This window comes from Jaculus jaculus, chromosome 13 (genome assembly GCF_020740685.1).
Source record: "Jaculus jaculus isolate mJacJac1 chromosome 13, mJacJac1.mat.Y.cur, whole genome shotgun sequence".
Taxonomy (NCBI): domain Eukaryota; kingdom Metazoa; phylum Chordata; class Mammalia; order Rodentia; family Dipodidae; genus Jaculus; species Jaculus jaculus.
This window is the reverse complement of record NC_059114.1, coordinates 1,271,553-1,287,461: the sequence shown is the minus strand read 5'-3', so window position 1 is coordinate 1,287,461 and position 15,909 is coordinate 1,271,553. Positions and strand designations below refer to the sequence as shown.

Sequence of the window (15,909 nt, the reverse complement as noted above, 5' to 3'; positions counted from 1 at the left end):
GGCTGACCTGGAATTCACTATGTAGTCTCAGGGTGGCTTTGAACTCACACGATCCTCCTACCTTTGCTTCCCAAGTGCTGGGATTAAAGGCGTGAGCCACCACACACAGCCAAAGATGCACCTTTACCAGCTGAGCCACCTCTCTAGCCCCAGGTTGATTTGGGCTCTTTTTGGCTCTTGACTTCATTTCCTGAGGCTGGGTCTCCCAGTTGAGCCCAGAGCTTGCTGATTCAGCTAGTCTAGCCGGCCAGTTTGTCCATCAAATCCCTGTCTCTGTCTCCTGAGTGCTGACGTTAAGGGAGGCTGTGATTCCCACTCAGCATCAGTGTGATTGCTGAGATGGGGTCCAAACTCGGGTCCTCACACTTGTGTAGCCGGCATTCTTACGTCTCCAAATAAGCTTTCTGTTTTTTATTTCATTTCAAACAGATATCCCACAGACAAATTTTCGTCGCTTGCCTTTTGACCATTGCAGGTAAGATTTTTGAACCTTTCTCTTTCCTTTGGCTCATTTTCTTGTACAAGTTGTTGAGGCAGAGTCTTACTCTATAGCTCATGCTGGTTTGTATTCCTGATCCTCCTGCCGCCTCCTCTGAAGTACTAGATCCCAGGCTCCTAGTCTGGCTCTAGAGCAGTATTTGTGTAGACTGATCCTCCCTAGTATGAAGATCCAAAATCTGAAATGCTGTGACATGCAAAAAGTTGTAGAATTTAGAGTATTAAAAAAAAAAATTTAAGCTGGGGGTGGTTGCACACTCTTTTAATCCCAGCACCTGGGAGGCAGAGGTAGGAGGGTAAATCATGAGTTTGAGGCCACCCTCAGACTACATAGTGAATTACAGGTCAGCCTGGGCTAGAGTAAGACCCTACCTCAAAAAAATGAGAAAAAAAAAATTTGAGAGCAAAAAAGGGAAAGGAAGGGAGAGATAAAAAGGGGTGACAAGGGCCTTTTGCTGCTACAAGTGAACTCCAGTTGCATGCACCACTTTGTGCATCTGGCTTTACATGAGCACTGAGGAATTGAACCCAGGTCAACATGCTTTGCAAGCAAGTACCTTAACCATTGAGCCATCTCTCCAGCCCAAGAATTTGGAGTATTTTGAAGTTTCAGTTTAGGGATGCTCAGTCTGTAGTGAATGTGACCCTTGGAGATGCATGGAGGGTTCTCTGTGCTCCTCCCTGAGCTCTCAGCCATGAGGTCAGCTTCTGGGCATGTTCTGCTCATTGGGTCTGTGTTTACCTTCTCTGCTTTTTAGCATCGTTCAGCTTCTGATGTTAGTAGACCGTGTTTTTAAGCTCACTTTATGAATGAGAGAACCAAAGTGTAGAAGAGAGATGGCCCTGCTGAATCACAACTTTGCTGGTGTGACTCCAGACCACACTTGTACAACTTTACTCCTGTTCAAGATTTTAAGAGCAGCAGCAGCAGCAGCAGTAATGACACTATGAGATCCTTCTCTCCTCTCCTGCAACTCCGGCACTCACCAGAAACAGAGCCACCATATGCTTCTGAACGAAAGCGAGGGTTAGCGATGGCTCCCAGGTTCAAGGTACTTGATTGCAAAGCCTGGGTTCAGTTTGTCAGCCACCTACATAAAGTTCAATAGGCATTAGTTTGCAGTGGCCAGAGAGCCTGGCATGACCATACATACACTCGCACATGTGTAAGTAAATAAAAATTAAAGCTGGGTGTGGTGATGCACACCTTTAATCCCAGCACTCTGGAGGCAGAAGTAGGAGGATCGCCATAAGTTTGAGGCCACCCTGAGAATACAGAGTAAATTCCAGGTCAGCCTGGGCTAGAGGGAGACCCTACCTTGAAAAAAAATTAAAACCAAACTCTTATAACAGAAGAGGGAGTTGTTGTGGAAACATATGTAGGACTTACCAACTCCCGTACATTGCCCTTCCCAGGGTGATGGGGGCTGTGCACATTGGCAGATCTGATAGTCAGCCAGGACTCGAGTTTGGCCAGGCCTGAGCCTGATCCTGTGGTTCTAATGGGATCCCCTTCTCTAATACTCTGATTCTGAAAGTTACATGACTTTATTAAGGCAGATCAGCCTGATGCCACTGTGCAGTGAGAAAGGGCAAGGGGGCTCAGGGCATGGGTACCTGGGCACAGTTGTTTGGGCCTAGAAATGTCCTCCTATTGTCTGTTAAGAGGGCCCTGCTCAGGGAGGGTGAACAAATCAGGATTCCTCTCCTAACCTGCCCAGTTCTATCATTGGCCTCATGGGAATGCATTGGTCTGGACTAGTGTGAGGGCCAGGCTCCTGTGGCTCCAGTTTCTTCAGAGGCCTTTGACCTGGAAGCTCCCTTCTTGACCTGTGGAGCTGGCCTTGGTGCTGGTTTTGGTCCCGCTGCTTGTTAGTTAATAGTTGAAGGTTGGGTCAGAGATGGAGATGGCCAAGTCATCCACAGTAGGCCCCTGGGTCAGCATCCTAGGAGTCACTGTCCCAGGCCCAGTTGGAGTTTGGCAGGGTCAGAGTCCTGGTACTGCCACACTGCAAGTGTAGGGACAGACCTATGCTGACTAAACTTTAAGGGGATGTTGTATAAACAGGAGCCAGGTTAGCTAGAGCTCTGGATGGCTGGTAACAGTTGTCCAAGTACGGAGAGTAGGGAAGGGCATGGTGGTGCACATCTGTAATCTCAGCACTTGGGAGGTAGAGCAGGAGGACCAATAGTTTAAGGTTATCCTTAGCTACATAGTGAGTTCAAGGCCAGCCTGGGCTACATAGGACCCTGTTTCAAAAAACAAAACAAGAACACCAAAAAGTAGGGTCTAGGGTGATGGCTCAGAAGATGAGTGTTTGCTGTGCAAGCATGCGGATCTGAATTGAATCCCCAGAATCCATGTAAAAAGCAGAGCCACACATGCCTGCAACCCCAGTGCTTAAGGGGTTGGAGACAGGAGTAAAACAGTGAGGCTAGGGTTCAGTGAGATACTGTCTTTCTCAAGGAAATAGTGGAAGAGCAATAAAGAAGGATACCTCATGTCTTCCTCTGGCCTCTGCCTGTATGCAAGGGGTACGTTCAACACATACACCCCAAAAGTGCCAGGTGTGTTGGTGCACACCTTTAGTTCCATCACTCAGAATGCTTAAGTAGGGTGATTGCTATGAGTTTGAGGCCAGCTTGAGACTATAGAGTGAGCTCCAGGTCAGCCTGGGCAAGGGTGAGACCCTACCTCAAAAAAAAATTAAAAATATTAAAACAAAATAATAATAATAATAATAATAAACCCAAGCAGTGAAAAAACAATAAGAGAAGTGCAACAGGCAGCTGACCAGTCTCTTGTAGACTGATTTCCTTAGCATGTGCACTGTAGGAGGATGGTCGTGGTAGCTGGGCTTCTGGAGATCCCTCTACCTGCACATCTGTGTCTCAGCTTTCCCAAGGGCTCCCAGGGACTCAGTCTGGATTCAGTCACATGTTAGTCAGCATTAGGGAGGGGTGCACATTGTGGTAATACCTGGAAGTCACCCCAAAACACAGCCTCACCAGACCTTCTTGGAATAGCTCAGAAGAGAAGCTCTCTGCCTGCCTGCTGCATAAGTCTGAAGATGGAATATCAGTCCTGTTTTCCCAAGGCCAATACCAGGAACCTCTTTTGGACTTGAACCTGATACAAAAAATCTGCATAGTTGGAAAGGTTATGGGACCTATAGGATGCCCACTATGTGCAGCAGCTAACCAGGGGTCTCCTTTTCAGTCTCTCCCTGCAGCCCTTCGTCTACCCGGTCTGTACTCCAGAAGGGGTCGTCTTTGACTTGCTGTAAGTCTTCCTTTGAATTTTTTTTATTGACAACTTTCATAATTGTAAACAACATCCCATGGTAATTCCTCCCTTCCCCCACTTTTCCCTTTGAAACTCCACTCTCCGTCATATCCTCCTCCCCTTCAATCAGTCTCTCTTTTATTTTGATGTCATGATCTTTTCCTCTTATTATTATGGTCTTGTGTAGGTAGTGTCAGGCACTGTGAGGTCATGGATATCCAGGCCATTGTAAGGAGCCATTGGAGGAACACATTGTAAGGAGTCCTACTTTTCCTTTGGCTCTTACATTCTTCCTGCTTCCTCTTCTGCAATGGACCCTGAGCCTTGGAAGGTGTGATAGAGATATTGCAGTACTGAGCACTCCTCTGTCACTTCTTTTCAGCACTATGGTGCCTCCTGAGTCGTCCCAAGGTCACTGCCATCTAAAAAGAGAAGGTTCTCTAAGTAAAAGTGAGAGTAGCATTAATATATGGGTATGAACATTAAGAGAAGTGCTTACTGGGCAGTTTGGTGAGCATAGTATGTACATTTAGCCAGACACCAGCAGACATTACAACCCTAGGGCTCATGACTACCCCTGTTGTAAGTTTCAGTATGAGGGATGTATTCCCTCCCATGGAGTGGGCCTCCAGCCCAATTAGAGGGTGGTTGGTTTCCCCCATAACAGACATGCCACTATTGCACCTGTTGGCTCATTTTGTCTGTCTGGCCAAATGTAAGGCTTGCAGTGTTCACTGTTGAGTATCTTCACTGGTTCCTCTGAAGTTTTAAAAAACATTTTTATGCCGGGCATGGTGGTGTACACCTTTAATCTCAGCGCTTGGGAGGAAAAGGTAAGAGGATTGTCATGAGTTCAAGGCCACCTTGAGACTACTGAGTGAATTATTCCAGGTCAGCCTCAGTTAGAGAGATGCCCTACCTAAAAAAAAAAAAAAAAAAAAAAAATTGAGACAGAATGAAGCAGAGAGAGAGAGAGAAAAAAAAAAAGTATAGGTGCACCAGGGCCTCTGCCACTATAAATGAAATCCAGACACAAGCATCACTTTATGCATTTGGCTTTACATGGATACTGGGCAATTAAACCCGGCTGTCAGGCTTTGCAAACAAGCACTTTTAATCTCTGAGCCATTTGAATTTTGATCCAACAATTTTGGTAGGATTGGCACATACTCAGGAGGGGGATCTTGAGTTTGTGGCTCTAGGTGAGGCTAAGGGTTGCTAGAATCCTGGTCCCAATGATTCCAGGAATTCTAGGCAAGCCTGTTGGTGATCAGTATTGTGCCATGAGCCCAGGCAGGTATGGGGGCCACTGCTGGACGTAGAGGTGAGTCTTTTTGCCCTCATCCTGCATCCTGTACTGGGAGTAGAAGTATACCCTCTCATCCCATGTCTTGCATCCTTGCTGGGAATAGAGGTGAACCTTCTCACTCTATATCCTGTGTCCCCAAAGGGGATACAGGTGAATCCACATCGCTGCTGAGATTAGAGGTAAGCCCTCTCACCCCACATCTGTAAACTGACTATCAAAATGACCACTATAAATGTGTTCATGTACCCTTTATTCTGCCTGAAAAAATTTTTTTTCTTTTTCCTTTTTGGTTTTTCGAGGTAGGGTCTCACTCTGGTCCAGGCTGATCTGGAATTAACTCTGTAGTCTCAGGTTGGCCTTGAACTCATGGTGATTCTCCTACCTCTGCCTCCCGAGTGCTGGGATTAAAGGCATGTGCCACCACGCCTGGCTTCTTCCTTTTTGGATTTTCAAGGTAGGGTTTCTTTCACTAGTCCAGGCTGGCCTGGAATTCACTCTGTAGTCCCAGGGTGGCCTGAAACTCATGGTGATTCTCCTACCTCTGCCTTTCGAGTGCTGGGATTAAAGGCATGCGCCACCATACCCGGCTCTGCCTGAAAACATTTTTCCCTTGAGATATGGTCTTGGTACATTGCCCCAGCTAGCCTCAAACTCCTTGACTCACACAATTTCCTGTCCTAATTCCCAAATACCTGGGATCACAGATATATGCTACCCTGCCTGGGTAAAGATTCCTTTTTTTTTTTTTTTTTTGAGGTAGGGTCTCACTCTAGCCCAGGCTGACCTGGAATTCACTATGTAGTCTCAAGGTGGCTTCAAACTCACAGCGATCCTCCTGCCTCCTGAGTGCTGGTATTAAAGACACGTGTCACCATACCTGGCAAGATTCATTTATTTTTTATTTTTATTTATTGATTTGAGAGTGACAGAGAAAGAGGCAGATGAGAAAGAGAGAGAGAGAGAGAAAATGGATGCACCAAGGCCTCCAGCCACTTCAAATGAATGCCACATGCATGCATCACTTTGTGCATCTGGCTTACATGGGTCCTGGAGAACCAATCCTTGAACCAGGGTCCTTAGGCTTCACAGGCAAGCACTTAACCACTAAGCCATCTCTCCAGTTCCAAGATTCATTTTGTTTCTGGCCCACTATTTCATTGTATGGAGATACACACACACACACACACACACACACACACACACACACAGTGTGTGTGTGTGTGTGTGTGTGTGTGTGTGTGTGTGTGTGATACATAATTTGTTCACATGGTTTTGGTTAAAAAATTTTAAGATATTTTTATTATTAATTAATTTATTTATTTGACGAAAGAGAAAGAAAGAGAATGGGCACACCAGGGCCTCCGGCCACTGCAATGAACTCCAGATGCATGTGCTCCCTTGTGCATCTGGCTAACGTGGGTCCTGGGGAATCGAACCTGGATCCTTAGGCTTTGCAGGCAAATGCCTTAACTGCTAAGCTGTCTCTCTAGCCCTAGTTAAAGTTTTTGTTATTTACACATAACTTCGGTAAAACAGTGCAGACTTCAAGTATAGTTCAGTGGTCAAGCACATACTTAGCACTTAGTGTGTAGCATGCCTTCAATCCCTCGCTCTAAGAAAATAACAAATCCCTGAGCATAGTTGGAACCCCATTTGCCCATAGATGCTCCCCCATTTGCTTAGGTGAAGGAAGGAGGCACAGGACATGTACTTGAAGCAGCCCTTAAGTCCTAGGGTGTTGTTCCCGGGCAGCCTGTAGGTGTCCTGGTGACATTTTCTGTTCTCTCTTCCCATCAGGAACATTGTTCCGTGGCTTAAGAAGTATGGTACCAATCCTAGCAACGGAGAGGTAGGTGGATGTGAGGAATGTGGTGCTGGTGGAAGTTCTTCTGCCTTTACTTTGTCCTCATAGTTATGTCAAGTGGCTGTATTAGAAAGCCATTCATGGGAACTGGGAGCGATGGTCCCCCACTCCCTGCCACAGCATTCGAGAAATGTTGTCTCTGTCTGTATGTACAGCTGGCAGATACTGTGTCCTTGTATACCAACCACGATCAGAAGTATTTGGCAAAGAAGTTGTATCTATGCTGAACATCTGTAGCCTTTTTCCCATCATTCTTCCCTGGCAGTATAGGATAACAACTATTTGCATAGTGTTTACATTGTGTTAGGTATCAAGCAGTCAAGAGATGGTTTGAAGAAATGAAAGGATACATACATACATGTAGGTTCTAAGTAAACACTATGCCTTTTTACATGTAACTTGAGTTTTTGTGGATTTTGGTATCCTGTGGAAACTTTGAGCCAATCTTGCATGTATATAGAAGGACAGCTCTGTTTTCTGTAGACAAGGTGTCTCTCTGTAGCCCAGGCTGATCTTGATCTCATGGCAGATTTCCTGCAGCCTTTGGAGTACTGGGATTACATGTGTGTGAACCACCACATCCAGTTTTGTTTGCTTGTTCTTGGGCTGTAGATCATTCATAGTGAGTGACCCATATGTGCCTTGCTTTGTGAAGAAAATGTCTATCTCCCCATGTCCTTGATAGTACTGAGTACCATCAGTTTATTCTACTTAGGGACTCTCCCCAAAAACATTTTTTTACCTGCTTTTATTTGGAAATGTTATACTAGTATAGCAGCACTAAATCTGGGACAATTGTCATTAGTTTAGGTATCAACAGTTTATTAAAGGGAGGCATGGAAATTATATGATGAAACAGATTAGAACTTCAATGGAATGGCAGCTTCATGTGACACCATTTCAACAGTGACTTCAGTTTTTATATTTTCCAAGAATGTCACCATCTCTAAATAGAAAACAATCCCTGCCATGTAGAACTACTTTGGTGCCTCCATATTCTGGGGAGGAACTGTATCACCACCTTTCACACTTAGCCTGACCCCATAGCTACTACTCTTGATTGCAGTGCTTTTCCTTGAGACTTTTTCTAGAAGAATATGTCACGTTTGGTTATATTTCAGCTGCACTCCTTTCAACCAACACTGTCAGACTGCAGAAGAAATTTTCTAAATGCTCATCCTGTTGTGACTGTCACCTCATAGCCGGGACTCTGTCGGAGAGACCTGGAGTATGGCTTTGGGACATGTCACAAAAAAGTATTTGTATTGTTACTAGGGGTTAAGTCACTTCGTGGCACAGGTCCAGTGCTATGACTTCCTCTACTTGGGCAGTGTTCCAGAGTAAAGTTCTAGCTTGGCCTTTAGTCCCACTCTGCCTGTATCATACCCTTACAGTTTTCCCACATTTTAGCCAACCTCTGCTCTGCTGGCCCCTTTGCTTCCCAAGGTCTGTCTCCTTTGCTTCTGTGGACCTGTTCTTCATCTATTCATATGAACCCATTCACCTGCAAGAACTTGTCAGCCCTCTGGGCCTGCAGTGGGAGTGGAGTAAACATGCCAGACATGTCATGTCAAACAGAGATGTACATTGAGGCATCAAGTTTTGTCAGTTGTGCTGTGCCTTGTACTTGCTAAGCCTAAAATGCCTGTTGGTTTGGTCATATGGCTTTAGGCTGGGGCCATTTTCTTTGTTCCAGGCATCTTGTAGAAGTGTGTGTCATAAGGCCGGGTGTGATAGCGCACGCCTTTAATCCCAGCATGTAGGAGGCAGAGGTAAGAGGATTGCTGTGAGTTTGAGGCCACTCTGAGACTATATAGTGAATTCCAGGTCAGCCTGAGCTAGAGTGACACTATCTCAAAAAAACCCAAAAAGGGCTGGAGAGATGGCTTAGCGGTTAAGCACTTGTTTGTGAAGCCTAAGGACCCCGATTCAAGGTTTGATTCCCCAGGACCCACGTTAGCCAGATGCACAAGGGGGTGCACGCGTCTGGAGTTTGTTTGCAGTGGCTGGAGGCCCTGGCACACCCATTTTCTCCCTCTCCCTCTCCCTCTCACTCTCACTCTCACTCTCACTCTCTCTCCCTCCCTCCCCTTTTCGCTCTCTGTCTGTCACTCTCAAATAAATAAATAAATAAATAATTTTTAAGAAACCCCAAAAAACAAACAAAAAAAAAAACTGTGTCATTAGAGGGACATGTGGAAAACCTCACCCGTCTATTTCCTGTCTGCTCATACTTCTCCCTTTGCCTCTTAGAAGGTCCTGGCTGAGAACCTGCCTGACCAGCTCTGCCCACAGAGGCCTTTCTACCCTGAGCTCTTCAGAGGGTCTCTGGCCACATGTCATTTCTTGGGGCACTGGAGGAGTGTATCATGCGGGGCCTGATTAGGTCATGCATCTAGATATGGATGCTCCAGCTCTCTTGGGACATAGTCCTTATGTGCAAGCTTTTTAAAAAGTATTTTTAATTATTTATTAGAAGAGGAGAGAGAGAGAAGAGGGAATGGTCATGCCAGGGTCTCTGGCCAGTGCAAACGAGCTCCAGATACATTTGCCACCTTGTGCATCTGGTTTACGTGGGATCTGAGGAATCAAACCTGGGTCCTTAGGCTTCACAGGCAACCACTAAGCCATTTCTCAAGTCCCAAGATTTTTATTGTTATTGTTGTTGGGTTTGTGATATTAGAGTCTCATTCTCTCCCAGGTTGACCTGGAATTCATTATGGAGTCTCAGGCTGGCCTTGAACTCATGGTGATCCTCCTACCTCTGCCTCCTGAGTGCTAGGATTAAAAGCATGCACCACCATGCTTGGCTTTTTTTTTTTTTTTTTGAGGTAGGATCTTGCTCTAGCCCAGGCTGATCTAGAATTCACTATGTAGTCTTAGGATGGTCTTGAACTCATGGTGATTCTACTACCTCTGCTTCCCAAGTGCTGGGACTAAAGGCATGCGCCACCATGCCCAGCTTTATTTTTTTATTTTTTAGTATTTTTATTTATTTATTACTTAGAAGGAGAGGTAGGAAGGGAGAGAGAAAGAAAATGGGCATACTGAGGCCTCTAACCATTGCAGTGAACTCCAGACATGTGTGCCACCATGTACATTTGACTTATGTGGTTATGTGGGCTCTGGGGAATCGAACCCATGTCCTTAGGGCTTCACAAACAAGCACCTTAATTGCTAAGCCATCTTTCCAGCCCCTAATTTTTTTTTTTTTTTGTTGTTTGTTTGTTTTTCACAGTAGGGCTGGAGAGATGACTCAGTGGTTAAGGTGTTGGCCTGCAAAACCCAAGGACCCAGGTTTAATTTCCCAGTACCCATGTTAGCCAGGTGCACATGGTAGCACATGCATCTGGAGTTCGTTTGCAGTGGCCAGAGGCCCTGGTGTACCTGTTCTCTCTCTTCAAATAAATAAATAAAATATAAAAATTATTTAAAGAAAACCAAAAAACAAACAGCAATAAAAAGCAAACTAGGTGCTGGAGAGATAGTTTAGTGGTTAAGGGGCTTGCCTACAAAGCCAAAGGAGTCAGGTTCGGTTCACCAGTGCCCACATAAAGTCAAATGCACAAGGTGGCACGTGTCTGAAGTTCGTTTACAGTGACTGGTGGTGCCCATTCTTCCTCTCTGCCCCCCATATCTTTGCCTCTTTCTCCTTGAAGTAAATAAATAAAAATATTTTTTAAAAGCCAGGCATGGTGGCACACGCCTTTTGGGGAGGCAGAGGTAGGAAGATTGCCATGAATTCAAGGCCACCCTCAGACTACATAATGAATTCCAGGTCAGCCTGAGCTAGAGACCTTACCTCAAAAACAAAACAAAGCAAAATCTAAAAATATGAAAAATAAACCTGGTGTGGTGGTTTGATTCAGGTGTCCCCCATAAACTTAGGTGTTCTGAATGCTAGGTTCCCAGCTGATGGAGATTTGGGAATTAACGCCTCCTGGAGGGAGTGTGTTGTTGGGGGCCGGCTTATGGGTATTAAAGCCAGTTTCCCCTTGCCAGTGTTTGACACACCCTCCTGTTGCTGTGGTCCATCTTATGTTGGCCAGGGGGTGATGTCCACCCTCTGCTCATGCCATCGTTTTCCCCTGCCATCGTGGAGCTTCCCCTCAAGCCTGTAAGCCAAAATAAATCTCTTTTTCCCAGAAGCTACTCTTGGTTGGGTGATTTCTACCAGCAATGCAAACCTGACTGCAACAGTAAAGTGGTACCGAGGAGTGGGATTGCTGCTAGACACCTGACTGTGTGGCTTTGGCCTTTTGGAGCTAATTTTCAAGAGGAATGTGGGAGGAGTTGAAACCTTTGCCTAAGAGATGTCTTGCAGTGCTGTAAGTACAGCTTGATGGACTATTCTGGTCAGAGCTGAAAGACCTGAAGGCAGAAAGAACTATTGACTGTGAGGTTTGGCTTATGAGGGTGAGAAAGAGCTTTGCTTGGACTGGGCTAGCAGTTTGTGTGAGAAGCTGGCTCTTATGCCCGTGTCCTGAGAAGTTGTGCAGGGTTGCTTTGCGTAGAAATGAATTGGTGTGAGCAGAGGGATATGGCATAGAAAGAAAAATCATTGGGTGAACTGTTGCCCACTCAGCTGCAACTGAGAGATTCCAACCTTTGAGACTGGGCTAGCTGACCTGCGCTGGTGCAACAGGAAGAATGTCAGCTCTTTTGAAGGGGCCTGAGTGCTCAAGTAGTGTCCTGTTCTTCAAAGTCTGCTTTATTCCCTCCTGGATTAACAAATTGGCACCCTACCTGGTATCATGGAGTATAAGAAATGCTGGAAAGAGGGTCATTGAGTTTGCAACACGGTCTTGTGTTTTGGAAATGGCCATGGGCAGTGTGAAGCGGGTTTGCTGGTTGCCTGCATAGAGACCCCATGGGGCCATGAGGATAAACCGTGGCTTGCAGTGGAGACCCAGTGGAGATGCTGGGACCATGAGATGGCTGCCAAGGAGCTGCCGGCTCCGATGAAGTTTCCCAGGACTGTGAGTAGCCTAGCTGGAGAGGCAGAATTGGAATACCAGAGACTTGTTGCTGGTTAGAATTATCGGACTTGAAGATTTGTCACTGGCTAGAGTTGCTGTACTTGAAGCTACAGAGTTTGATATTTGCCCTGGTTGTTTTAAATCTTGTATTGGTTGAATGTTTCTTTGCTATGCCCAATGCCATCTTTTGCAGTGTGAATATTTATTCTGTGTCATTATGGGTTTTTTGAGGTTATTTTTTGGTGTTATGGCTCAGTTAAAAGATCTTGGACTATGGGAATGTATGAGCATCATTGTGATTGTTTAAAAACTATGGGACTTTTAAAGTCAGACTGAATACATTGTATTTTACATCATGTATAGATATCAGTTTATGGGGGCCAGGGGCGGAATGTGGTGGTTTGATTCAGGTGTCCCCCATAAACTTAGGTGTTCTGAATGCTAGGTTCCCAGCTGATGGAGATTTGGGAATTAACGCCTCCTGGAGGGAGTGTATTGTTGGGGGCCGGCTTATGGGTATTAAAGCCAGTTTCCCCTTGCCAGTGTTTGGCACACCCTCCTGTTGCTGTGGTCCATCTTATGTTGGCCAGGGGGTGATGTCCACCCTCTGCTCATGCCATCGTTTTCCCCTGCCATCGTGGAGCTTCCCCTCGAGCCTGTAAGCCAAAATAAATCTTTTTCCCAGAAGCTACTCTTGGTTGGGTGATTTCTACCAGCAATGCAAACCTGACTGCAACACCTGGGATCTGCTCTCAGCTGGGGGTGCAGATGACAAGACAACGACCCAGGCCTGCCATTGTGCAGCCCCCAGTAGTGTTGCCGAGTCTCTTCTGTGATTGGGCTGCAGAGGGCTCAGCTGTGCAGAGCTGGATTCCAGTCTATCCCAGCTACACCTGGCTTGATGGCCGTAGCATTCCTCATGTCCTCCTTTCATTATTAATTATCTCTTCCAGAAACTTGATGGCAGGTCCTTGATCAAGCTGAACTTTGCCAAGAACAAAGAAGGTGAGAGTCCCTTTTTTGCCAGCTCTAGAACTGGCCCACAGAACCCCCAGGCCCCTGCTCACACCCCAACTTTTTTTTCTTTTAAGCCATTTTAAGCAATTTTATTTATTTGAGACACAGAGAGAGATACAGAAATAGGCAGAGAGAGAGAGAGAGAGAGAGAGAGAGGGAGAGAGAGAAAGAGAATGGGCATGCCAAGGCCTCCAGCCACTGCAAAATCTGGCTTACGTGGGTCCTGGGGAATCGAACCTGGGTGCTTTGGCTTTGCAGGCAAGCACCTTAACCATTAAGCCATCTCTGTATTACCCAACTTCTTACCTTTAATTTTTTTTTTTTTTTTTTTTTGAGGTAGGGTTTCACTCTAGTCCAGGCTGACCTGGAATTCACTATGTAGTCTCAGGCTGGCCTCAAACTTACGGCAATCCTCCTACCTCGGCCTCCCTAGTGCTGGGATTAAAGGCATGCCCCACTGCAGCTGACTTTTTTTTTTTTTTTTGGCTGGAGATTGAATCCAGGGCCTTACACATGCTAAGCTATATTCTACCTCTGAACCATATTCAACCTTACCCATTTTTTTCTTATTATTTTTAATATTTTAATTTTATTTGAGAGAAAGAGGCAGAGAGAGAGAGAAAAAGAATGGGCACACGAGGGTCTCCAGCCACTGCAAATGAATTCGAGACACATGGGTCCAATTAGTGGTTTAAGGCACTTGCCTACAAAGCCACTAAAAAAAATATATATGTGTGTGTGTGTGTGTGTGTGTGTGTGTGTGTGTGTGTGTATATATATATATATATATATATATATATATATATATATATATATATATGAATGAATGACAGAGAGAGGGAGGGAGAGAAAGAGAGAGGAGGAATGGGTACAGCAGGGCCTCTAGTCACTGTAAACGAACTCCAGATGCGTGTGCCCCCTTGTGCATCTGACTTTACGTGGGTCCTGAGGAATCGAACCAAGGTCCTTTGGCTTTACAGGCAAGTGCCCTCAACTGCTAAGCCATCTCTCCAGGCCCTTTTTTTAATTTTTAAAAATTGTTGTTGGTTTATTTTATTTGAGAGAGAAAGAGAAAAGCAGTTAAAGAACGGACATGCCAGGGCCTTTAGCCACTGCAAATGAACTCCAGATGCATGTGCCACCTTGTACATTTGCTTTATGTGGGTCCTGGAGACTCAAACCTTTGGCTTTGCAGGCAAACGCCTCAACCGCTAAGCCATCTCTCCAGCCCTTCAAAAATATTTTTATGGCCGGGTGTGGTGCACATGACTTTAATCCCAGAACTTGGAAGGCAGAGAGGTAGGAGCATTTTTGTGAGTTTGAGGCCACCCTGAGATTACATAGTGAATTCCAGGTCAGCCATAGTGAATTCCTTGCTAGAGTGTGTGTGTGTGTATTTATTTGAGAAAGAAAGAGTATGGGCCTCCTGCCACTGCAAATGATCTCTAGATGCATGCACCACTTCATGCATACGGCTTTATATCTGTACTGAAGGATTGAACCCAGGCTGTCAGGTTTTGCAAGTAAGTGCCTTTAACTGCTGAGCCATCCCTCTAGCCTCTTTTTTTTTTTTAATTTTTTAATATATTTTTTAATTTTTTTATTTTCACAATTTTTATTAACATTTTCCATAAGTATAAAAAAAATCTCATGGTAATACCTCTCCTCCCCCCGTACTTTCCCCTTTGCCTCTAGCCTCTTTTAATATTTTTTATTTATTAGAGAGAGAGAAACAGAGGGAGAGAGCAGGAACATGATCCAGCCTTTTTCTTTTTTTTTTTTTTTTTTCTTTTGGAGGTAGGGTCTCACTCTAGCTTGGAATTCACTATGTAGTCTCAGGTGGCCTTGAACTGACAGTGATCCTCCTACCTCTGCCTCCTGAGTAACTGAAATGACAGTGTGTGCTACCATGCCTGCTTGATCAAAGCCCTCAAAGACTTCTGGCCTCTCTGTGTGACTCTTCTCTCTAGGGCAGTACCACTGTCCAGTGCTATTCTCTGTGTTCACTGACAACACCCACATCGTGGCCATCAGGACGACTGGCAATGTCTACACCTATGAGGTAGGCTGCTGCTGTGGGGGTAGGGGTGACTGGTGCTGGGCACTCCTATATGCACCTGGAGAATAGTTTGGCTGTGTGCTGGGAGTGAGCCAGGCATACCTAGCATGCCCTGTCCTCGTAGGCTTTATAGCCACCAGCACAGAGCATCATATTAAGCTTAGGGTCCTGAATAAGGAGTAGGCACTTCCTGTGGCCTCCAGAACTGAAACCCTAGCAGTCCTGGCTGCCAAGGAGAGGGGTTCTCGTGCCCCAGATGGCCTCCCATATCTTCAACCTGAACCAGGCCCTTAGTGGGAGACCTATGCTCTGAGGACAGTTCCCAGGCCTGAAAGGTGCACTTAGCCTGATGGGTAAGGCAAGGCCAGGCTGATAGGAGGGGCTCTGGCAGGAGTGGTTGTGGGGACAAGAATTAGTGGCTTCCAGGCTGCCTGCTGTTTAAGCTGGAGCACAGAGCAGCCCATAGTCAGAAGAGTGTATTGGACCCCTTGCCTGACACAGCCAGGCTGTCTTGGATAGTGCCCTTGAGCAGGGTGACCACCTCTGCCTTGTGTGTTTGTTTGCTATGTGTCATTGGGTCTGGACCTGGATGGGCACTGTGACACCACTTCTGTCCTGCTATAGGCAGTGGAGCAGCTCAACATCAAGGCCAAGAACTTGCGGGACCTGTTGACCGATGAGCCCTTTTCTCGGCAAGACATCATCACCTTGCAGGTGAGTGGCTCCCTGGTGGTGCCTACTTAGGTTGCCCTGCCCTCCCCTGCCACCCAGCTCTCCTTGCTGGAAAGTCTCCTTTCCTGTGGCTCCCTAGTGGCTGCTCCCCAGACACTTTTCAGCACTCCTCTCTACAGTCATCCTGGGCCTTGGCCTAGTCAGTCCCATCTGGCTCTCAAGGAT

General features: G+C 45.9%; 1 protein-coding gene across 2 annotated transcripts in view; it reads left to right on the top strand.

Moving 5' to 3' along the window:
* Positions 1–15,909, top strand: part of Ppil2 (peptidylprolyl isomerase like 2) — a 34,308-nt gene that overhangs the window by 3,945 nt on the left and 14,454 nt on the right. For both annotated transcript variants that reach the window (XM_045133022.1, XM_004670779.2), the window contains exons 3-8: positions 430–475; positions 3,719–3,781; positions 6,891–6,942; positions 12,890–12,941; positions 14,924–15,015; positions 15,637–15,726. In XM_045133022.1, the coding sequence (XP_044988957.1) occupies positions 430–475; positions 3,719–3,781; positions 6,891–6,942; positions 12,890–12,941; positions 14,924–15,015; positions 15,637–15,726 (395 nt within the window). The remainder of the gene's footprint in view (positions 1–429; positions 476–3,718; positions 3,782–6,890; positions 6,943–12,889; positions 12,942–14,923; positions 15,016–15,636; positions 15,727–15,909) is intronic.